Source organism: Diabrotica undecimpunctata, chromosome 8 (genome assembly GCF_040954645.1).
Source record: "Diabrotica undecimpunctata isolate CICGRU chromosome 8, icDiaUnde3, whole genome shotgun sequence".
In the NCBI taxonomy this organism is placed as follows: domain Eukaryota; kingdom Metazoa; phylum Arthropoda; class Insecta; order Coleoptera; family Chrysomelidae; genus Diabrotica; species Diabrotica undecimpunctata.
This window is the reverse complement of record NC_092810.1, coordinates 116,333,718-116,360,015: the sequence shown is the minus strand read 5'-3', so window position 1 is coordinate 116,360,015 and position 26,298 is coordinate 116,333,718. Positions and strand designations below refer to the sequence as shown.

Sequence of the window (26,298 nt, the reverse complement as noted above, 5' to 3'; positions counted from 1 at the left end):
CGCATATGTCGTTTTCATTGGCTATTTATGTAGTTTGAAAATCACTTATTGCATTTAAAAAAAAATTTATACAGGGTGTAATATTTAATACGAATCCCTAAATTAATTTTTCCAAAGCCAGTCCTGGAATTTTTTAGTTTAGCTAATACCAGTCGAATGCTTGATAGTAGTGTACTGTATCATGCAAAAATTAAAAAAATCAAATGAGCCGTATAAACACTACAGAAAAATGAAATAAATGGTCAATTACACAAATCACCCTGTTAATTAATAAAGAAGAGGAGTTGACATTTTTTAGTGGCCACATGATATGCTCCCTGAGGGACTCTACATATGGTAGAAGTATGTTAAGTTCCTTATGACTCACCCTGTATAGTTATTTAAATTTTTCAAATTGCAATTATGTAGGTCATAAAACTTGTGATATATTGTCAGGTATTAAGTGTTTGTCTCTTGTAAATAGATTAGGTGGTGAAATTTCTGAACATAAATGTTTAAACATTTCAAAGTGAGCATAAAACATATTTTCCACTGAGGTAGGCAATCCATTTCTATTAATGGCACTTATTTAACAGAGGATTCTCAAGAGGTGTCAGGTTCTTCTTCTAGTTATAATATTAGTTGAGCTGGATTTAGGTCTACATATTTGATTAGTTTGTTGCATATTCTGCTACTTCTTAAAAAATCGATAACTCGTTAACTCCACAGGAAACACGTGAGCAAAAATTTCATTATAACACACGTAAGGTCTGAGAGACCTATGGGTAACAAGTTTTAATTAACAATTATGCAGCAATAAAACTAGTAGTTTAATATTATATTATACCAGAAATACATCACTACATTAAATATTCCTTAATACAGTGGAAGCTTAAAATGCTAAAATCACAAGTTTTCGATAGAATTAGGAAGTCAAAGATTTTCATTATAATTAGGACATACGTAGACATACATTAGATCAATCCAAGATGGCGTCCGATAGTTAAGTCGCAGTTTTAACAGCGGAACTAAATAAGCTAAAAAAGCAGAAATTAATTGACATATTAGTGAATTTAAAGTTACCATTATCCGGTTCTAATCCTCAGTTATCAGATTATGTTAATAAATTAACACAAACAGTGCAAAAAGGTATTAAAGCATTCAATGTCGAACATAACCTAGACGTTATTGTGTGTGAACAGTGTATAAAGACTAACAAGAAACTTACTAATATAGCAGTAAGTAAACTATCATTCCATCTAGACAAACGTACGGAAGAGCAACAAGATTTAATTTCTTTATTAAAAGATAAATATAATAAAAATTCAGCTATGCTCGTTCCAACGTCATCTAGTGAAAAAACTGTAAATAAAGCAGGCCCGACCAACTCAGGTTCTACCAGTCAAGAACCCATTAAAATGTCATTAAACAAAAACACAAGTCTACCTCATTCATACATGAGTGATAAAGAAAAAGAAAATAAAAACAAGCTAAAAACAGGACACTCATCTTGGAATACCCAACCGAAAAAAAAAAACAAATACAAACCGATAATTGGAAGTAACGAATCGTCTAGTGTAAACACCATTCCTAGACAAGGTCATGTACATGTGTCCCGCATTGGTGTTGATATGAAAGCCGATGATCTTCTAAAATTTTTGGGTGAGACGGTACCCAATATTACTTTTAACTGCGTTGAATGGCATAGAACTGACAAATACTCCACAAGGTATCTTTCCCTTTCGATAAAATTGACGAAGTCTACAGTCCTAATATCTGGCCCAAAGGAGCTGCCGTTAGGAGATTTAACTTCAACAGAAATGTTCAGCACAAAAAGAAGACGGAGGAAGAAACCTAGAAGCTTCTACAAAATTTTATCAAAATAAACTAATTTGAAAAGGTACGGTAAGCATGTTTTATGTTAATTTGCAGTGTACTTCAAACAAAGTCGATATGATAAATGCTTTTCTTGCGGATCAAAAATTATATGACGTCTTACGTTTTTCGGAGCACTGGCAAAGTGAAGAAAATTTAAAATTAATTAACATCTCCGGCTTTTCATTAGCTAATTTCTTTTGTATGGTAAAAAAGAAACAAGGCGGAGTTGCAATTTATGTAAAAGAAAATCTTATGTATTCTTTTCTTAATCTAAATGAATATAATGTAGAGCAAAGTTCTGAGTTTTGTGCAATTTATGTACCTTCAATAAAAACCAATATTTTAACTGTATACAGTTGGGGTAAGGGTGACTTTGACTTATTTTTGGTGAATTTTGAAAATGTTATAACATCCTTGCTTAGTAAAGCAGACAAACTTATCATACTTGGTGATTTTAATATAAATTTTAAACTTGAATCTGAACCTTCTTTTGATATTCAAAATCTGTTAACATCTTTTGATCTAGAAACAACTATAAACGAATATACTATAATCACATCCCAGTACAGTAGTTACATCGACAACATTATGACACATTTTTCTGAAACTATCTACAGAGTGGGCGTATTTGAACCTTGTTTTTCTGACCATCGAGCTCAGTTTTTATTTATTGACTCTAAGCATAAAGTTGTTGACACCTTTCAAACATTTCAAGGGTTTATTACTTCTTCTGGTTTACAGAAGCTTAAACATGCGCTAGCTAGTACAAATATGGACGTTTTCTACGATATTAATAATGATCCTGATTTTTTAACATTTTTTCCTCTTCGTTTAGCTTCCAGCATTTTCCAGACGTTTCCATGGTTTTCTTCAGCTTTTCTAATGTTGTTGTGCCATTTGTTCCCAGTAAAACTTCTGAGCCTTACTCTTATTTCTTCGAAAGTTCGTTTTCGTAGTCCTTGAATTCCTTTCTTCTTGTCCTCTGAAAAGCTCTTCTGGCTCTGTTTCTGCCCTTAATGAGGTTCTGCGGTTCGTTTGGAATGATTAGACCTTTATTCATCAATTGTTTGGGTATGTTGTCGTCCATAGCTTGTTGAATTTTTCTTGTTATTTCTTCTATTTTTATTTCCACTTCTTCGAGGAAATCAATTGCCAACCTTATAAATGATTTCTCAAAGGTGACAATTAACATGTCATTACAAAATTAAAATTATTAAATTATCAAAAAATGTATAAATTGAAATTAATAATGAAAGAAGAAATTTATCGAAGACTTTCCAAAATTAAGTTTTATTAATCTTGGTTTACGTAGCATCATAATGATGTAGGTTTCAAATGACTAATTACAATGTTATTTTTCAATGAAAAAAAAACATTATTGCTTAAATTATTACTATTCCAATCAAAAGATATAATTTTTTTAATACACTTAAGTCACATAATCAAGTATCATACTTAGAAACATTAAAATAATTTCTTTAAAATAACTACTTGTCGATTGAACCTACTTTGACCTTCAGACAATTTTCAACATATTATGCATTACGATGCTTTGGAAACCAAGATTTATAAAACTTAATTTTAGAAATTTTTTGATAAATTTCTCCATTTCGATAAATTTATAAATTTTTTGACACCTAATTAAATAATAATAATTTTCTAATAACATCTGTCAAGTGTCACTTTTGACACCTGTAACATATCCAATTATTTTTAATGTATTTTTTGCATCGGGTTAGAATCTATGGAGAGGGCATTACGTGACTAAAAACGACCTCACTTCGGCCATATCGTTAAGATTGTTTTGACACTTTTGACAGATCGTATATGTTTGTTTAAGTTTGTTGTTTTTTGAATATTTTTAGTTTTATAATGCTTTTATAGAAACTGTAATAATATATTGTGATAGTGTATAATAATGGTTTCTTGTTCTCAACGTACTTTCAGTAGCAGAAGTAATGTTAATAAAAAATCTTCAGGAATAATGTTCTACAGGTTAGTATACAACTGTATACTAACAGTAGTAACTGTATAGTAACTGTATCTAATAGTATTTGACTGCATTAATTTATCTTTCTGTATAATATCGTGTTTTTAGTTTTTACCGCGGGATAAATAAATCACAATTTATTAAAAATGTATTGCACTTTTTTAGATTATAATTAAATCTTTTGAATAACTATTCATATTTTTACAGTACCTACATTTAATATTATTGACTCCGGTCATGATTCCACCGCAATATTGGTATCATCGTTAGCCACGCCTACCTACGCCGTTTTTTAATAAACACGTTAATATGCTCATAGCTTCTCCATAGATTCTAACTCGATGATTTTTTGTGAAGTCCAGTACAGTCTTTCTTGTATTTTTTTAATGAAACATTTTAACGTAAAGTTTAAAGCTTCAAAAAAAATTTTTGAATTTTTTTACCAAATGAGATCTCTCCTAGTAGTGATACTTTAAAACTTAAAAGAAATATTGTAAACTTTAAACTAGTTATTTATATCATTGTTCTATTGTAGCATTGCACCGAAAATGAAAGCGATTAGATAGGAAGTAAATGTTTGCACACTTCAAAAATACTTTTCTTTTTCCAATCTTTGATTTGTCATAAGTGTGTACAAAAACAAGTCAGTCTATCATTAAAATAAAAAAAAACGGGTGTGGCAGTGCAGTGGGACTGCCGGTAAAAGTTATACTTCTATACACGCGTTCGTCGTTACAAATTTATGTGGGAGTCAATCTGCACAATCGTTACATATGTAATGCTATAGCTAAGAGAGAGCAGAAAGAGAAAAGAATTAGATATACAGGTATATGGTGCATCGTTTGCTGTATATAAACATTTGACCTGTAATAGGAGTATAGTAAGTAAATGAAGGATTGAATCAATATTTTAATGAAAATATATATTTTTATTTTCATATGTATAAAAAGAGTTGAATGCAAAAAAATTTTTTTACACATACTCTGCAGTAAAATTCATTGTTAATTTTGTTATTAATATAAAAATACAATAAAATAGACCGCCACATAATTCAATATTATAATACAATACAAATTAAAATGCAATATTCATAAGTATTTAAAAATGACAATATACATTACTTACGCATATGTTTAATTTACGATGATAATAATATTAATAAAAAAATAATAATTTTTATTCTCGAAAGAGAAAGAGAAAGTATATCTTCTGTCTCTCTCTTACCTATATCTTACATAATATGTAATGATTTTGCCGATTCAGTCAAAATATAGGAATACACACAAATTTCCAACGTCGAACGCGCGTATAGAAGTATAATCAAAAACGAAATAAGACCAAAAACTCGGATTATGTGGTATATTTTCATTTTATTTTAAAATTTAGCGTTTTTGCGTATATTACATATATTTAATAAAAATAACGTGGGGTTTTTAAATATTTCAAAAATAAAAAAAAGTGAATTCATATTGGGATTCGAACTCACATACACCAGCGTATGAACCAAACACGTAAAATATTTGCCAATTAGACATGATATTAACGTATTTCAAAATTGACAGTTCTCGATCATGCAGTGATTTATTGAGATTATTATTATGAAATACAAAAGACTAAAATAAATATGAACCTTTAATAAATAATACAAAACATATCACATAAATAATAATATTAATATATATATATATATATATATATATATATATATTTATATATTTATATATATACATATATATATATATATATATATTGTATGTATATATATATATATATATATATATATATTTATATATATATATATTGTATATACTATTAAATATATATACAAAAGGAACATTTTTATTCTCGAGAGATGAAGAGAGAGAAAATATATCTTCTGTCTCTCTCTTACTCATTATCTTACATATGTAATGATTTCACCGATTCACTCCCGTACAAATTTCTAACGTGGAGCTCGCGTATAGAAGTATAACTTCAAAAGTTCGCGATTTACACGAAAAAGAATAAGAAGAATTACATTAGAAAAAACGTAGTATAAAAAATTATTATTTGTCGGAAATTACCGGAGGGAGTTTAAATAGGTCCATCGGTTATATGTTGAAATTATAATATATCCCCCTTCTGAGTCTTGATTTATGTAAATAGTTTTTATGTTAGTTAAATGATTTCTAAAATTTATAACTTTTTTTATTAATTTTTAGAAACAATGAGAAAATACCCTGCTCTACCTTTCATGGATCGAACTCCAATCAACGATTATACATTTGAAGGTACAGATCTGACGATACCACGAAATATGTCAGTTCTAATTCCGCTTTTTGCGCTGCATAGAGATGAAAAAGTATATTCTAATGCTGAAACGTATGATCCTGAAAGATTTTTAGATAAGCAAATTAATTCAGATGGACTCAGTTTTATACCATTCGGTGATGGTCCAAAAAATTGTATAGGTAAAGTTTTAGTTTTAATATTAAAAAGCATAGGCATATAATACAAGATAAACTGATCGTTGAAATTCCAGCTGGTTCTCCAATGCGACAGAGACAACTGACGCAAAGCAGTACGTGCATCTTTTTTTAATTTGCAATGTTTATGTAGCGGTCAGTCGATCTTGTATGTCTATGCAGTTAATTTCTTTCTAGCTTTATTACAGTACTTTCATTGAAAAGAATTTCTAATAAATAAAATAAATAATACACAAGTGATGGATTCGACCGTTACTTGATGGAAATTCATTTTATCTAACAATAAAAACCTGAAAACTTTTGTTTTCAACACTTTTTTTTTATTTTATATTATTATTACTACAGCTGTTTTGTTCAGATCGCGTTTCTCAAGTGATCTAATTTTGGTATGTGTTTGCACTTTACACTTGAGACAAACAGTTTTCCCCTCCTCAACTTATTCAGTTAAAGACTCTAATGTATAAACACATACCAAAAATAGATCACTTGAGAAAGGCACTCTGATCGAAACAGCTGTAATTTTTAGTGTTTTATTGTAAAATAATCTTCTTCTTTATGTGCCGTCTTCTAGAAGGTTGGCGACCATCAAACGATAGGTTTCTCTGTTTTGTGTCGCATGTATTATGTTCGCAGCTTCTGGTATTTGAAACCATTCTCTCAAGTTTCTCAGCCAGTATTTCTTCTTTCTTCCCAAACCTCTTCTATCCTCAATCTTGCCGGAACATATGGCCCAGATATGACGCTTTTCTCTTTTTAATAGTTGGTAATAATCCCACCTTTTTACCCATTCGTTTAATACTTCTGTGTTGGTCACTCCGTCTGTCCAAGGTGTTCTTAGTATGGTTAAGGTTAATGCTTTGTTGGCGGTTGCTCAAGAGCTTTCTCATTTTGATGAATTTGGATCTTGCCATTTTAATTCGGATCTTAATCCCTACGTCTGGGTCCCACTTATCATTTACTGTATATCCCAGATATTTAAATCGGTGTACTCTTTCAATACGTTCGGCTTCAATATTCAGGTCGATATGTTGAATGTTCTTTTTACTGATCACCATAAATTTAGTTTTCTTTTTATTGATCTTCAGTCCAAATTAGTTGCCAGTTGTATTTACTCTATTTAGCATCATCTGTAAATCTTCGATGTTAGCGACCAGTATAACAGTACTATCTGCATCTCGAAAATTACCTATTGGTACGCCATTAATCTTGATTCCCTCGTGGTACTCTTCCAGTGCCTCTAGAAATATTTGTTCTCTGTACAGGTTGAAAAGCAGTGGCGAAAGAATACAGCTCTGTCTAATCCCTCTCGAAATAGTTACGTTTTCACTCACCATATATCCATTCTTCATGTGGGCTGTTTGATTCCAATATAGATTTTTTATAATCTGGATGTCCTTAGTGTCAAGTCTTGTAAGATTTAATAGTTTTATAAGTTTGTCATGTCTGATAGTATCGAATGCTTTCTCATAGTCGATAAAACAGGCGTAAACATCTTTCTGTTGATCCAAACATTTTTGAATCATGACTTGTATTGCAAAGAGCGGCTCTCGAGTTCCAAAACCTCATCTAAAACCGAACTGTGTTTTACTTATGCTGTGTTCTAATTTTGCTCGTGTTCTGGAATGGATAATACGCAAAAATACTTTAAGGGTTTGACTCGTTAAACTTAAAAGGCGATATTGACTACACGTCTTAGAATTCGATTTCTTAGGAAGGGGCACAAATGTAGATTTCAACCAGTCCGATGGAATTTGACCAGTATCGTATAACTGTTAAATAATAAACACTTATAAATATAACGACAATAAATAGAAATAAATTTATTGAAAAATTACAGAATTATAAAAAAGGTTTGGTGCATTAATACACCTCGTAAAGAGTAAAACGCTTGCCTACTATATGTTATTGTATTTTTAGATAATTACAGTTAAGTCCATGGTTCTTTAAGCGTGCGTCATTAATACCTGGCGAAATTGAACACATACTTTTTATCTAGCATCATTGTCTTCCACCCATCAAACGAAAGACAAACCAGCTACCGCCTGTTAAGTAAAGACATGTTATTTTTATAAACTATCTAGACTTACTTACTCTAGACTCAGTACATCGAAAAGAGAAGGGTACAAAAAGACGCTTGGGGACGTTTTTAGATTTTAAGTACAATTATTTGTGATATTTCTGGTTCGTTTAGTTGTGACTGTCAGTTTGTTGGATTTGTTGCTATTTTTTTCTGCATTTTGAAGTTAGTTAAATTACATAGACAGTTGTTTTCACAACTAATTTTATATTAAATTAATCTTATTCACAGAGTTACGGAATGGTTTTGTTTAAGTTTTCGCAAAAGTGAAAGAAATAACAAAAAGAGAATATTTTATTGAATATTTTTAGATTATACCTGTACCTCACAAGCACAAGAGCACGTTTTAAATTTAATCAAGTACTTTAAATTAGAAAAAAGAAATAGGGGACCTTTGAAACTATTGTCATCCGTTCAAGAGGTACAAAAAGTACAATTTTCAAATGTGCAATATATGTGCAAAATATCTATATTTAGAAGCTTTTTATTTTTGTTTTTTTTTTCAATTTTAGGGTAACGGATGCGCTTAAATTGGCGGGAAAAACAGTATAGTTTATAGTATTATATATATATATATATATATATATATATATATATATATATATATATATATATATATATATATATATATATATATATATAAGTAGATATATATAATAATAACGGATTTATTACGGCTGTCGCCGCTTCTCCGCCCCCAATTTCCATCTTTTTCTGTCATATGCAGTTGCCTCTTCTAAGTCTCTTGCCGCCATTGCTTCATCAATATCGTTGCGCCAACTTCTCCGTGGTCGTCCTCTCTTTCTTCTTTCAGGAGGGATCCATTCCAGTACTCTCCTAGGCCATCTGTACTCTGGCATTCATTTAACATGTCCGAACCAGATTAATTGTTTTCTTTCATCAATGAGAAATATCAATGTCATCATTGATATTTCTCTCCATTTTCATTTCGTTTCTTATTTGTTCGTTTCTAACTCTCTCCAGTTTCGATCTACCGCAGCTTCGTCTCAGATAATCCATTTCTGTCGTCATAAGTTTGTTTCTATTAGCTTTGGTGACGTCCCATACTTCCGAACCGTAAAGTGTATTACTTTGGACTATACTACCGTAAATGTGTTTTTTGGTTTCTCGTCGAATTGTTTTTTGCCAGAGAAGAGAGTTTAAGGCACGGGTCGCTGCTCTGCTCTTATTTATTCTTTCCCTGATTTCATCTGCGCTATTTCCTTTCTTGTTGAAAATGACCCCCAAATATTTGCAGGATTGCACGCCTTTGATTTTGTCGTCTTCCAAGACTAGGTCACATATTTCATCTGTTCCCACTGAGAGATATTCACATTTTGTCATATTCATGTTTAGACCTGCCACCTCATATTCTTCTTGCAGTTTTCTTACCATATAGCTAAGATCGTAGCTGTCTTCGGCAATAACTACCTGGTCATCCGCAAAGAAAAGTGTATATAGCTTGTTTTCTTCCACCGTTATTCCCATGTTTCTACATTTTTTTACCCATTTCACTAAGGATCTGTCCAAATAGATTTTAAATAAGGTGGGTGACAGACAGCAGCCTTGTCTTAGTCCTTTTGTTGTTTGAAAAGGAGAGGTGATTTCTTGTACCATTTTAATTCTTGCAAAGTTTTGTTCGTAATATTTTTGAGTGGCGTTAATAAGAGTTGGGTTTATTTTCAAGTTACCCATTTCTATCCATAGCTGGGAGATCGGTACACTGTCATATGCTTTTTCCAAATCTATTAAAGCTATATGAGTTTCTCTATTTCTCTGCACTCGTTTTTCCATTGCAATTTTTAATGTGAAGATATTATCCATAGTGGAGCGTCCGGCCCTAAATCCCGCTTGTTCTTCGGGTTGTTTGTCTTTGATATCATTTTCTATCAGGTTTTGTAGTACTTTTGAGTATAGTCGGCCTATAGTAGCAATCACTGCGATCCCTCTATAGTTTTTAGGATCCATCTTTGTGCCTTTCTTGTGTATTGGAGAGATATACGATTGTCTCCATTCTTCTGGAACTTCTTCTCCGTTTAAGCATCTTTCGAATAATTTTCGGATCATCTCAAACAGTTTTGATGATCCATACCTAATCAACTCTGGATATATTCCGCCTGGGCCTGGAGATTTTTTAAATTTTATTCCCTTAACTGCTTCATTCACTTGTTCTATTGATATTTCGATTCTTCCTTCTACTTCCACTTGTTCATTTGTCTGTTTAAACCTTTCTCTTATCTCTGTTAAGTTCTCAAAATGCTCTACCCATGTGTTCTCTGGTATTCTATTTATTATGACTTGGTTTTTTGTCGTTGTTCTTATCGTTTTTATAGTTCTCCAGGCTTCAGAGCTCTTTGTCTCTCCTATATGGTTATCTAGGTAATGGCATTTTTGTTCCCATGTACTATTTTTCTTTTTAACCACTTTTCGTTTGACTTCTTTATTTAAGTTTTTATATTGTTGTTTTGTATGTTCGTCTCCCTGTTGTAATAACTGTAGATATAATTCTTTCTTTTTATCTTTTCTTCCACTTCTTTATCCCACGAATATGGTTTATCTACTCTTCGTACCTGTGGCCCTAAGGCTTCTAGCGCTGCGTCTTTCATGCAGTTTTTTATATGTTCGTATTCATCCGTCGTTGATCTGTGTGATTCCTGTAGTTTTTGTGTTAGTCTCCAGGAGTAAAGTAACTGTGTGCTCTCGTTATCTAGATTATCTAAGGTGTACGTAGTTCTCTCTATTTTTTCTCTGTGTTCTTTGTTGATGTCTGTGTGGTTCCTGTCTACGAATGGTGTATATATTTTTCCTATTATCAGGCAGTGGTCCGAGCCGCACTCTGCTCCTCTATTCACCTTTACGTCCTGTACTCTTAACTTAGTTTGTTGTCTTGTTATGAAATAATCTATTATCGATTTTAGACCTCTTGTGTGCTGATACCAGGTGTATTTATGTATGTTCTTGTGGGCAAAAAAACCATTCAAAATCTTTAACTCATATTGTTGGCATATATTTATGAGTCTTTCTCCGTTGTTGTTAACAGTTTCTTCTCCATGCATGCCTACCACTTTACTTTGAACTTGTTTTCCTACTCTGGCATTCAGGTCTCCTCCGCATATAATCTCATGGCTGTTAGGAATTTCGTTCAGGATTTTTCTAAAGTCTTCTTCAAAAGCTTTCTTTTCTTGCACTGAGTAGTCATCATTTACGGCATATACCCCCAGAATTGTTATTTGTGTTCCTCTTAGGAAAAAGTAGATCCCGTTTATAAACGAAAACTACTTATTTACCTGCGGACAATAAAATGGCAATTCTAAATACAATATTTAATATGTACCAGGATAAGTACACCAACTTTCTGTTGTGAATTACGAGTAGGACTTAACGTATTAGATAAATATATTAAAATAAATAACTTTTTAAACAAACATGTAACATGTAAAGAAACATGTAAAGAAACAATGAGCTGTAGGCTACAGAAATTGTTTCTACAAGTAAAACATCCTTGAGTAGAATATTAAAAGATTTGGGCTTTAAATTTAGAAAAGATGATCATCGAAGAACTTTAATTGAAAGAACTCATCGCAATACAATAAACGTGTTTCTGACGTAAATACATGAAAAACCGAAATGTATTTTTCAATGAAACGTAAATTTTGTTCTAGGGAAAATAAAATCATGTCGTGGCAGGGTGACAACAGCAGAAGTACTGCAAAAGGTTTTGTTTCAGATGCCAATTTGTTATTTTGTTCCAAATCCTTTACTGCTGGTTGTCACGGTGAAACGAATGGTACAATATTAACTAAATGAATAACAAAACTTCAATATGCGTTTTTTGTCTATAAAATAAAAAGTAATATTTCCTTATTAGGACTTATTTTCGATGTCTACGTGGATTTTTATTTAGTTTTGAAATTGCCAATAATGTAGAGAGATCAATTGAATCCTGAAATGCAGTGGCGTCTTTTTAAAGACGAATCACAAGCTATGATTTTTCGGACGCATATTCTCAAGTTAAAGTTGATTTAATGTTCATTCCCATGAACTATAAAGTCGTCCCAGAAACGCAACTCAGCAATATGGGCAATATCATTTTAAAGTCATCTATTTTAAAATGTATAATATGTCTAAATTTTTAATCTAAACGAGTTACATAAAATTAGTTATTAGAAGAATTTTCGCCAATTGAAAAAAATTAAACAACAGAATTTGTTTAATTTTTTAATGTTTTGTATTTTGATAACGAATTCCGAAGTGTAAATTGAAAGGCCAAAAATAAACTTATGTCGCCTGGGCAAAGTGTGTAGAACATACTAACAAATTTATTGAACGATGGTTTATTAGAGATAAAAATTTGTGTTATATTAATATTGAACCCGATAATTAACATTGGAGCTAACAGTTCAGATTCTGAAGGTAATGAAAATGAAAAATGAGAAAAGAAGAACATACTCTCAAAATATTACAACAATGTTATTTGAGCTCAATAATGTTTCATTCTTTAAATAATTGAACTGTTACCTATTGCATCAGCACAGTGTAAATATTATTTATACAGAAGAAACAACTTCAAAATTTGTATATTGGTATGAAAACATTTCATTAAAACTTCTTAAAAGTGTCGACCAAAATTTATATATGCATAACGTTTTCGATCTAGCTCAGATCATCCTCAGCGCCTTCTTTTGGTACTTGTAGCTAACACTAAACTTGCAGTGGAGACATCAATATATGGTTTAGATATTTAAATTTAAATTATAATGCGACCCTACGTCGATTACAATGGTTGTAAATGTTAATACTTAAAGAGCAACATGCTTCCTTACTCGACTTGAACACGTGGTTCTTGTAAGTTAAAACGACACAGAACAACTGGCTAAGGTGACAGGAAATAAAAATTCAGGAAGACATCATTAACATGACGAGGAAGTAGTCGATTTTTGGGTATGATCGGTAACTGATATAATTTTTAAATATAAAATTTTTGTAATAGTAACTAATATCCTACATATTATTAGTAAAAGTATTTATATGAAATTAAATTTGTTTAAATAATAGTTTTTATTGTCTTAATCTGCAAATCTCTATTATGTAGAGTAGTATGAAAATTGATTCAGTTAGAAACTAAAAGGAGGTGATGTTATACCGTACACAGAATAGTGTAAGAAATAATTTAAAAAAAGAGTAATATATAATAAAAGATTACGCTGAAATCCAATAAAATTGAAGGTAAAATTAATTGGGTATTGGTGGTTGCCTAATGACGGTAAGAGAACCTGGTGTGTAACCATCTGTAAGTTTAGAAAATTAAATTGTAAAATAGAATAAGTCTATTAAGAAAAATTATGTGATGATACGATAACAGGATATAGAATTCTATCTATTATTTTATGTGTAATATTTATTAGTAATTAGCTATTAACTTTCTAGATTTATCTATTACCAGATTCAACAATCAATTCGACTTTAGTATCTTTCGTAAACCCACCCAAACCGATCATGTCACTCATTCTTCCTCCAATCACCCTCTATCATACAAATTAGCTGCTTTTAGAATTTTTATCCACAGACTCTATTCCATACCTATGTCAACCGTCTCCTTTAATAAAGAACTCAACGTCATAAACCAAATAGCTGTCAACAATGGTTATGACCCTTTTATAATAGATAAACTCATCCGAAAAAGAGAATCCAGATTGCTTTAAAATTCTGCTTTTAATTAAGCTTCTTCTATTCCAATTTACAGGTCTTTACCATATCACATCCCCACATTATCTGAAAAGATCAAACGTATTATAATTAATTCTTCAGACAACACACACATATCTTTTTAAGTTGGAAATACTCTTAACCATTTCTTGACAAATACTAAAGATAGAAAACACTATATGAACCGTAGTGGAGTTTACAGACTGACTTATTCTGATTGCGATGCCACCTACATTGGCAGGACTTATAGGTCACTCTCAACTAGATCTTCAGAATACTCTAAAAGAGATAATACATCAGCCTTTTCTCATCACCTTAAAGTTAACAATCATCATTTTGGCATCCCTGACGTTGTCAAATTAATTCACAACATCCAAGAGAGGAACACTTTACTGTTGGATTTGTATGGAGACCTTTAGATTTCTAGAGATATGAGGACCAGCCCCAACTGTGTCAACCGCCAAACTACCCTAAATTGACCTTTTACTCCCATACACCGACAACTATTCCCTTAATCCAAATCATCATTCTAATAATTGTCTTTAAATTTCCTTCTTCTCCTTTTTGCTACTGTTTTCCCTTATTTCCAACTACCCCACTAGCATCTAACATTTTACTACTTCCTCACTAATCACCCATTAAAACATACCACATATCCCTCCCACTTTCACTATCTTATCCCATCGCAGTTTCTTTCTTTATTTCCCATCTTTATTTTAGTTCTTTTTTCTACCCATTCTGTTACATTTTCTTTCCGCATGTCTCTTACTTATTGTTCTGAAGCTATTTTTTGTGGCATTTTTAAGTAATTACTATTTAAATGGGAATAAGCCACAATTAAAGGTTAAAGTACGTTTATTGACGTTTCAATTTCCACTTCGGAAATCGTTCTCAAAATACAAAATACTAATGTTTGTATTTAGAGAACGATTTCCGAAGTGGAAATTAAAACGTCAATAAACGTACTTTAACCTTTAATTGTGGCTTATTCTCATTTTTTTAGTAATTGTCTCTTACTTCTTCGGTCACCTTGCTTATCGTGTTGTGACTTGTTCTTCATCATCAATCTTTACCTCTCCTATCGACACTTTCAGTCTGTTGACTCCATTACCACTTATACTATACAACATTTCGTTTTACCAACTCAGATAAGCAGTTAATCTAATCTCTGTACCTCATTGATAAGTCAACACTTAGTCTCTATTATTTTATTCCTACTCTGATGTACATTCACATACATACCATTCTGTCTGGTTGCCCATTCATATATTTCCACTATCTAACTTTTTTCATGCTATTCACAACAACACAGTATTCAATTCCTTTTGAATTCCAACATTTCACATTTCCTCCTTTCTAATTTTAATATTATCATTCATTTAAATATAACTCACAATAGGATAATACTATATTGCTACTAACAAATAATACACATATAATAATAGCTAGAATTATATCCTGTTATTAAATCATGACAATTTTTTTCTTAATAGACATATTCTATTTTACAATTTAATTTTATAAACTTACATACGGTTACACACCAGGTTCTCTTACCGTAATTAGGCAACCACCAATACCCAATTAATTTTACCTTCAATTTTATCGGATTTTAGCTTAAACTTTTATTATATATTATTATTTTTAATTCTTTCTTACACTATTATGTGTACGGTATAACATCACCTGCTTTTATTTTCCAACTGAATCAATTTTCATACTACTTATGATGTCATAGATTTAACCTCAAATATTATTTTCACTAATTTAATAACTTATATACTTGTTTTTCCCTATTCCCTGGGGGGTCTTCCTCTAGAAAGACCCCCAACGCGATGGACCGACGACCTCAAAGGAATCGTGACCAATTGGATAGCAGAGGCTCAGAACAGAAGCAGATAGAAAAGTCTGGAGGAGGCCTATGTTCAACAATGGACAACTCAGGGCTGATTGATGATGATGATGATGATACTTGTTTCTCCAATAAAAGAGATTTGCAAATTAAGACAATAAATAATATTATTTAAACAAATTTAATTTCATATAAATACTTTTACTAATAATATGATGATACCCAAAAATCTAGTACTAGCTTATGTTAATGCTGCCTTCCTGAATTTTTACTTCCTGTCACCTCAGCCAGTTGTTCTGTGTCGTTTTAACCGATAAGAACCACGTGTTCTTGTCAGTTAAAGTATTAAGATTTACTACCATTGTCATCGACCTAGGGTCGCATTATAATTTAAATTTAAATCGAAAGAAAAGACAGTTAAGATTTGATGTCACGTATAGCGTTTGTGTATCCACTTATACATATTTCACTCTAAAAGGGATCTTCGGAGCGGCTATTCTTCGATTTTCCCATTAATTTTTGTAAATATTATTGTATATTTAATAATTTTTTTATAAATTGTTTAATTATTTATTACTCACTAGTGATATTAATAGAATTTATTAAGCTATTTATTAATTTAATAACGCCAAATTTCATAATATTATCTGTAATCGGAGCAGTAGCCACTTGTGATAGAAGGAGTAAATTTCTGTCTTATTTCGTATGCTTTAAGTAATGACTAACACGCACGTAAAGAACCATGGAGTCAACTATATGAATGAATAAAAAATAATAAATAATACGAATGTTTTTCTACACATTATAAATTAATATCTTTTGAGTTCTTTATGTTTTTTCAAAAAAAAAAATTGAGAAGAGGCGACAACATTTTATATATTGATAATTCGCATTTACAAAAGCGTTTTTTTTTTTTAAATTATACGTGCAGGGAATAGGGGTAAAGCTTTTTTTTTAATTTTAAGAATCAAAACTTGGGTTGTAGTTCCGTTGTTTCCGAAGTAATTTTTTATTAATATTATTATTTACAGCTAAACGGCTGGGAATGGTAGTAATTTCAATGGCGCTATCAAACATCATTTTAAACTTCAAATTTGAAAGATGCAGCAACACTCCCGAGAGAATTGAGTTTGAACCAAAAAGTTTTGTATTGGCATCAAAAGTGGGACTTCCACTTAAAATAATTCCAATATTAGACAATCCAGTTAAATAATATTTTACCTTTATATGTATAAACTTGTCGAATTTAAAAATTATAAACTAAAAATATAAAACTTTTTTTATTTACCCCACTTTCATGTACAATCTCAATCATAGACAAATAATACAAATATACTGATTGCTGCAATACTCTCGCGTTCCCCCAGTGCGACAGAGAAATGGAAAGATCACGTGGTCAATAAACCCGATCTATTAAAAAGAGATGGAGGGATTGCTTTGCGTCACTTTCTCTGTAGCACTGGGGGTACGGGGTATTATTGTAACGATTAGTCTATCTTGTATTATATGTTTATGATCTCAACCTGTATAAAATCCTAAGCTAAATATTTAGGTATATAAAGTCCGTATGAGACGGTCAATTATTTAATCAGACTAGTTTGACCAAACCAAAAAATTGACAGCATATGATGTTACACCTTGAGTTTGATCAAATCCTCTAAAAATAGAGGACCTTCTATTTTTTCATGCGAGTTTGATTAAACTTTAACTTTTTGATTGGTCTAAAAATTTGAAGACAAATGGCAATAAAACAGTTAGACATAACTTGATAAAATTATTTTTTTTTTATTTTGTTGATAACAGCATCAACTACTTTGGGTTATTAGCTGTACTATTATCGAATACCTTAGAGCAACAACGGTATATGCCACAAAAGTATGTTTTTGAGAAAATCAATTATAAAGGTTTTAATCAAATCCTCAAATACCAAATATCAATTAGAAATTCAGTAAATGGTGTTATTTGAAAACTGTATATCTGCTATCGTTAAAACGCTAAGCTAATTTTGAAAAAGTCGTTTTTGTAGAAAAAAAAATAAAAATTCGAAAAAATGTGGCTTGCACCTTTATTACAAAAAAAATTATTAATATAACAAGTTGTAAGATAGGTATCTTATCATAATATTAGCAGTTATATACAGTACTAAATATGAAAAACACAATACAAAAATTGAAATTCTATACTTAGAATTGTTTTAAAATAACTTTAATTTTCATCCTCCATATCGCTAAAGTCATCCAAATGTTCTGTCTCATTATCTATATTATCATTATCTGTTCCCATATTTTCAACAACACCAATCTCTCTGTAGTAATTCTGGTAAATAGGTGGTATATAGCGAAGAAGCATCGGAATATTTTTTTTTTGATTTAATGGAATAGGTGCATCATATTTAATTTTTAAATCTCTTACATTCAGGTTTACTGCAGTTCTAATACCTTTCCTACCAATATTGACAGATTTAAATAATTCGCTCCAAAGATGTTTATAAACATAACATTTGGAGTCTCGTGAGTAAATTTAAATGTGCAGTTTTTCTGAAACTAAGCTTTTCTTTATTTTCTTTTTGCATCTTTTTGGTAAGATTTTGAATCTGTAAATCCTTAAAAGACAAAATATCTTGTTGCTGTAGAACAATGACATTAAAAGGATTTTTCGTTTATGCGGTTATGTTTTTGAAGAATTGCGAAGTCACGATCAAAAGGAAGATGTTTCTGCCCTACTACTAGAAATCTATGTTCTATTGTATCAGAGACATTTTCTTTAACTATTTGTTGCCACAGACATACAATGGTCCAATTTTTGTTTTGTCCACCGCAATTATCGCTATATACAACAAGCTTCCTATGTTCAGGATTTTCGTTAAAATGCTTATACAATATACTAGCAATCTCGTCACTTACACGTTTTGCTAAGTGTTCGGGCCACATATACATATATCCCATATCTTCAATGCAGTCATGTATTCCTAAGCTATATATCCAGATTTTTCGTAACTTAAAAGGAGGACCAACTGTCAATAAAGGTACAGGTAGAGCTTGCTGTAAATCAAAACTGATGACAAGTGTGTCTTTTGTTCTCTTAGCATTTTCTACTTCATCTTTCAGGCTTTTTTGCAAAGCTTCGGCCCTTCGATGGCGTAGCTCAAAGTGAGTCTTTAACCTGTCTGCTGAAGCTTCTGTACTGTCAATATTTCTAATTTGAATATTTAGAGAGTCACATGTTTTGCAGGTGTCCGTTGGGTAATTTAAATCTAATGTTAAACTCCTTGTAAAAAACACTTCTGTAGTAGCTTTTTTTTACTGGATTGGCATTTCTATTTCTACACCATTCTAGGTAATAATCGTGATAAAGACCAGAAATGGATAAATCATGATCTATGTACACTTTGTTTAATTTTTTTTGCCTACCATAATGACTAGTGTATTTTGGGATGGACTTAATATGTGTTTTTTCGTTTTCACGATCACAGTCATTAATTTTATTTGCTCTGTTTTTGTGTTTGCCACGTTTATCTGCTTTTGGAGTACTAGCATCTTTTTTCATTTGTTCGCATAAAAGTTGAACTCTTTTTTTTAATTTTTGCAATCCATGAACTGCAAGAAACTCTTGTTTGCATATTTTTACATATGTACCCTTGATCTTTACAAAGTATTGTGTTGAAACATTTCGCGACGATACATGTTTTTTGGTCCTTTTGGGGTAGGTTCCTTTTTTTTTGGAACAGATTTGATTTGGGAAAAAAGATAAATATTTTGTTTGTCACAGTTTGTTCCAAAAGTTTCAAAACGCATTAAAAATCTGTGCTTCATTTCCTTGCAAAGTATCTCGACATATCTTGCTACACTTACATGCAGGTCTGATTTCCCTGTCAGGTACTTGTCTTTGCCTTTTACTTACATAGCTATGGCCCAAATTTCGTCTGCTTTTTCTCTTATGTCTAGTCTGTCTCTCTAGGTTTGGCGCTATCTTGAAGAAGGCTCCACGCCACGCTTTCTCCAGCGTGGAAAGAGAACCTCATCTGTCAAGCAAATCATTTTTTGCTTCGGTAGCAGCAGAAAATTCATTTTCCTGCAAAAAAAATGGTATTGTAATCCTGAGACTAGCATGAATTTTTGTAATAATTTTTAAGACAATAGGGGGATAAGCCACAACTCGACGTTAAATCGATATTATAACATACAAAGCAAGAATGATTTATTTTTTTTATCAATATTACGAAAGCAGGATAGGTAGATATAGTATTTTAGCATTAAGAAATGATATTAACATTGTTTATTACAAATTAAAATATATTTTTTTTTCCATTAAAATAACTCTAGTATTATAGTATTGTAACGAAATAGCCCATCTCCGATACGTCATAATTCTTAGAAGGACGAATCTAGAAAACGTAAGAACCGGCATGTCAATAGCGCCCGTCCTTCGGACGGGAGACAATTAGAGGTGGGACAACGCCAGAATGTTCTCGAAAAGTAACTTTATTATATATATGTAACGTTGTTAGGAGTGAGTTTAGTTGATAAGAGAGTACCGAACTGTAAACTTATAAATAAATATATGTATATAAATTCGAACCGCTCGTTTTATTTAATCACGCTACAGTTGGTGTTACGGTGTGAGTAAAAAAGAAATAAATTCAGCAGTGACTTTTGAAAAAGACTTTTGAACTTTTGAAAAGTATTGTTCGTCGGTAACATCCGCGTAGATCGGTAGTGATCTTTGTACGAAAGAACATTTAAAAAGTACGTGTGTGCCTGACCAAAGATGCTGCTAGTACAACTCTCAGTAAAACAGTTACGAGAGCAACTAGAAGAACGCGATGAAGATTGCAGCGGGTCCAAGAAGATCCTCCAAGAACGACTGAAGAATGTTCTTAACAAGAATGGAGATGACCCAGAGACATTCCAGTTTCAGTCAGCGGATGAAGCAGTTTTAAGGAAGATAGAAGAAACTTCTTAAAAATTTGAAGAAACTTCTAACAAAATTGAAGAATCTTCTAAAAAAACTGATGATAAATTCGAGACTGTTTCCAAAAGATTCGATGAAACGTCTCAAATGATAGAAGAATCTTCTAAAAAAAATGATGATAAATTCGAGACTGTTTCCAAAAGATTCGATGAAACGTCTCAAATGATTGAAGAATCTTCTCGAAAGAATGATGAAAGATTTAATGAAACGTCTCAAACTATTAAAGAAATAGCTAGACAAAACGACGAGAAATTCGAAAATATGTCTAGAAGATTCGACGAAGTATGTAATCAAAACAATGACAAATTTGAAGAAGTCACAAGAACATTCGATAACATACAGAAGAATGTAAACAACGTAGAAGAGAAGATCAAACAATTAGAGAGCATGATAACTAATACAAAAGTGCTACCACCAGTTAATACAATAGCCTTAGATCCGGTAGTGAAAGAAGAATCACCTAGAGACGAAACAACACATAATATGAGATTCAAATTGCCACCATTTGATGGAAAGTCTTCTTGGTCCATATACCTTAGACAATTTGAAGCTATTGCGACAGCCAATCATTGGACAGAACAAGAAAAAGCTGTTTCCTTGACTGCCGCTTTACGAGGTAATGCTGCGGATATCCTAAAATCAATTCCTAAGGGTCAAGAAAAATGTTACCAGACCTTGTTCACTCGACTAGATAAACGTTACGGAGATGCCCATCTACAACCAGTGTACAAAGTACAAATAAGAAGTAGAATCCAACGAGCAAGTGAGAGTTTGCAAGAATTTGAAGCAGATATTGCTCGTATAGCGTTGTTGGCATATCCAGAGGCACCAGACAACATTTTGGAAGAAATTGCTGTAGATGCCTTCGTCAATGGGTTAAGAGACAGTGAACTACAGAAAGCTTTACGACTAGCAAGACCGAAAGTTTTAGATGAAGCGCTCGCTATTGCCTTGGAACATGAAACAGCTAGTCAAGTTTCACGGAGCTATCGAGTACGAACCTCTGAAGAGAGCGACGAAAAAAACGAGAAACGTCTGGAGGAAATCGTACGGAAAGTAGTTCGCAACATGATGCCGAAGAGACACGAAACCAGATGTTCGAATGATGGCGACGTAGGTCACATTCGCCGTAAATTGCAAGAAAATAATACAACAGTCAGAAAGCTAGAACAAATGGAACACAGGGCTGGAAAGAGTCATTCAAATGATGATGCTCAGTCAAGACGGGCATACAGTGCAAAACGTAATCATTGTCTTGAATTAGAAGAACGACTTTGCCCCGTGAGACGAACCGCCGTCATTAATGATCAATGGCAGCCTCAACAGCTACAAGACGCTCAAGCGGATGATCCATGTATAAAAAGAGTATTGGATTGGATGCGTCGAAGTGGAAGACCTTCTTGGCAAGACATTAGTGCATGTAGTCCAGAAGTCAAGTGTTACTGGAGCCAATGGAATTGCCTAGTGCTGAAAGATGATCTTCTGTATAGAACCTTTGAGAACGATGATGGTACAGAAACTAAGCTTCAGTTGATTGTACCTAAAAGTAAAGTGTCAGAAGTTTTACGTCAGTTGCATGACGGTTCATCAGGTGGACACTTTGGTATTACGAAGACTCTGCAAAAGGTTCGAGAACGGTTCTATTGGGTGAACTGTAAAGATGATGTAAGAAGATGGTGCCGGAAATGTGAACTGTGTGCAACCAGTAATGGTCCAGTTGGTAAAAAGAGGGCACCCATGAAACAGTACAATGTTGGTAGTCCTATGGAAAGAGTAGCAATCGACATTGCACGTCCACTTCCAGAGACGAATGATGGAAATAAATATGATTCTCGATGCAAGAGTGAAAGCTATGAAGTAGGTGATCTTGTTTGGCTTTATAATCCACAACGTCGTCGAGGCTTGTCTCCCAAACTGCAAAGACAATGGGAAGGTTCATATGAAATTAAAAAGAAAATAAATGACGTAATATTCCGAATTAAGAAGTTGCCGAAAGGTAAACCAAAAGTAGTTCACATAAATCGTCTTGCACCATATGCTGGCTCAAATGAAACAGAAGAAGCACGAACCCTTCAACATGAGATCAAAGATGACCGGCGACCAAGCTTTAATGAATTTATGTCAAATTACGCAGAGAGAAAGAGTGCTAGATTCGGCGTGACCACAGAAGTTCAGCAGGATCTTTTTAGTGTTCCGCATAACGTCTCTCTAGCCCACTGTGTTGCCCAAGATCTTGAGATGACTAACGGAATCTCATCCGTATTTTATAAGAAATTCGGTCGTTTGGACGAGTTAAAAAACCAGCAACCTAAAGTTGGAAGAGTACTGAGATTAGAAGATGGTTCTCGATCTTTGCTGTATATGGTGACCAGGAAGTCGTATAAAGACAGGGCAAGCTACGAGGATATATGGCGTGCTCTAACTAATTTGAAGAGAATTGTGTGCAATTACGACATCAAGAATTTGGCCTTACCCAAGATAGGCCATGCACTAGATAATCTGGACTGGAAGATTGTCAGAAGCATGCTTGAAGTGATCTTCCGAGAAACCGGCGTACGAATTACTGTGTGTTGCATTAACCCGATGAGATCGTATCCTTCAAAGTCAGTAGACTGTTATTTCTTTCTAAAGGGTTCATGCAGAGCTGGAGAGTCCTGTAGATTCCGCCATCCTGTGCCTACATATAGAGTTGCTGATCGGGACGATCAGATTTAAGAGGGGAGCAGTGTAACGAAATAGCCCATCTCCGATACGTCATAATTCTTAGAAGGACGAATCTAGAAAACGTAAGAACCGGCATGTCAATAGCGCCCGTCCTTCGGACGGGAGACAATTAGAGGTGGGACAACGCCAGAATGTTCTCGAAAAGTAACTTTATTATATATATGTAACGTTGTTAGGAGTGAGTTTAGTTGATAAGAGAGTACCGAACTGTAAACTTATAAATAAATATATGTATATAAATTCGAACCGCTCGTTTTATTTAATCACGCTACAGTATATAACTGTTCTATCTGATGTAATGCACTGAGAGAGTCGGTAATTATGACAAAATATTGTTTTAAGTTTTCTGAGTACATGTGTGAATAAGGGCTTGCCGAATTAAGTCTAGTTCTCCAGAATAAATACTGCAAATAAAAGATAATTTAAACTGTTATACAGTGTTCCGAGCTATAACTGCTGATCCCACACCATCAATAGTTTTGGAAGAATATGTATAGATATGACAACGATTTGGGAAAGGAGCAAGTATGTTGTGAAAGGATTAAATATTTGTTGCACAAGGGGTCTTAAGCTTATTATATTTAGGAAGAGTTAGATCTCATATGTTCCGTTGCATGTTTTGGCGGTGGAAAGAAAATAGCTTTATAATAGAAGAGGCCCAAACCTTACTGTGGCCGAAAGAAGACAGGAAAGGGAAAGGTCAATTGAAAGATGGCAAGAAGAATGGAACAACACGGAGGATGTGGCACAGTGGACGAAAATGCTGATTCCGAACATAAGAGATTGGGTGCACTGTAGCCACAGGTGACTGGATTATTTCCTGACGCAGGTGCTGACAGGACACGGGTGTTTTAGGGCCTACCTCTCTAGGTTCGGAAAGGCTGTCACAGATGAATGAATATACTCGGACACTGTGACACATATAATGTTAGATTACAACAGACGGATAGTAGAAAGGAAAAGAATGGAGAGAGAGACAGGTGTGAATTTTGTTACACTGAGATAAATGATTGAGAGAATAATTAAAAATAAATTAGGTTGGATTAACATACACAGCTATATCCGTGCAGTGATCAAGAAAAAGGAAGAGGAAGAAAGACAGCTGGACCAACGGCAAAGGTAAGAGTGAAAGATGCTGGAAGTTGAAGCTAGAAAAGTGGATCAGACTGTATGAGTTAGAATACATGAGTCAGACTGTGGGGAAGGAGGAAATGCCCGTCTGGGAATGATGCCGTACTAGGAGCGATGAGGGTCTTCTATGAGCTTCCTGGAACGAGACAGGAAGCCTCCTTGCTAATAAATGGAGTGTGGATGTGTATTCATGGAGAATGAATGAAAGCAGTGCTGCGGAAGTGATGCCGGCATTACAGCGGCCATTTCGCTTCCGCATCGCTGGATGACAGGGGAGGGTCTGATTTAGCAGGTAGGCGTTTGGCGTAGACTCGAACAAAGAACGAATCCTGCACTAAGCTCAGTCAGGCGACGTCCTGGACTGAGATGTCTTTTAAAGATTTCAGACCCCCCTCTATAAAGACGAAAAAAAAAATCTCATATTGCAGAAGGAAAGCTTTAGGTAGGGGGAGATATGACTGTATTTGTTTGATCTGAAAATTTTGAGAATGAAATATAATGAAGAGAGAGATATCTTCTCGAAGATATTTTTTCTTTCTTTACGAGAGTTTCTCGTAAAAGAGAGGGTTCATTCTTTTTTTATTTATATAAGTTCCTTTGAAACGTTCATCGAAAGTATGATGGAAAGTGAGATGGGATTTTATTGCACATGTAATGAAATTTATTTAACTGCTTGTTTCAATTTATAATGTCTTTAATAATTTATTATATTGTTCTTATCTTAATTCATTAAAAAGCACAATAATTTATATCAATTTATTTAACGAATTATACATAATTTATATAGGCGAACGTAACATTTAAATCGCGAGCGCGTCTTCAAAATCAACTGTTCCTCCATATAAAAACGTTTTGATTTATATAGATAAATTGCCGTTATCTCGAAAAGTCGAACACCCTCTAGACTAGACTGAGTGGCAGCAAACAGGTATTTTTACATCGGCCGGCCTCCAGAAATTTCGAACTGGTGTTTTTATAGCATCCTGTGTCAGGTGGACATGACCTGGAAAATACTCGAATGAATAGCATATCAGTAATAAACATATTTACCGTTTTTGGGTCAGAATTTATCGTAACACACATATAGATGATGCGTATGTTAATGCCAAGTACATTCTTCTAAAGTTTAAAGGCAGTTCCTCGGTTAAACATTGTAGACTTTTAATGAGTATAGTGCATAATGCTGTATTTTGTATGACTTCTAGTTGAGCCAGAAAAGTCTTTTTTCCAGATGAGTGTACAACTGACCCATAATCGAGTTGTGATCGTACTAGATATTTGTAAATATAAATCAAACTTTTAAAAGATTGATTGATAATTGACAAGACTGCTTAATTTGCATAATATGGTATTTTTGGGATAGTTTCTTATCGAAGATCATTCCTAAAAAATTTAAGTGTTCCACATAAGTTAAGTTGTTTTCATAAAACTAAAGATCTGAATTTTAAGAGTGCTATTTTTTGAAAATAAAATACATTTGGTTTTGGTTGTAGAAAATTGCAATCCCACAGCTTTAGACCAGTTT

General features: G+C 32.9%; 1 protein-coding gene across 1 annotated transcript in view; it reads left to right on the top strand.

Annotated features, from left to right (window-relative positions):
* LOC140449072 (uncharacterized) overlaps positions 1-26,298 on the top strand; it is a 121,638-nt gene that overhangs the window by 50,445 nt on the left and 44,895 nt on the right. The window contains exons 4-5 of the mRNA XM_072542215.1: positions 6,049-6,297; positions 16,979-17,151. Of these exons, the coding sequence (XP_072398316.1) occupies positions 6,049-6,297; positions 16,979-17,151 (422 nt within the window). The remainder of the gene's footprint in view (positions 1-6,048; positions 6,298-16,978; positions 17,152-26,298) is intronic.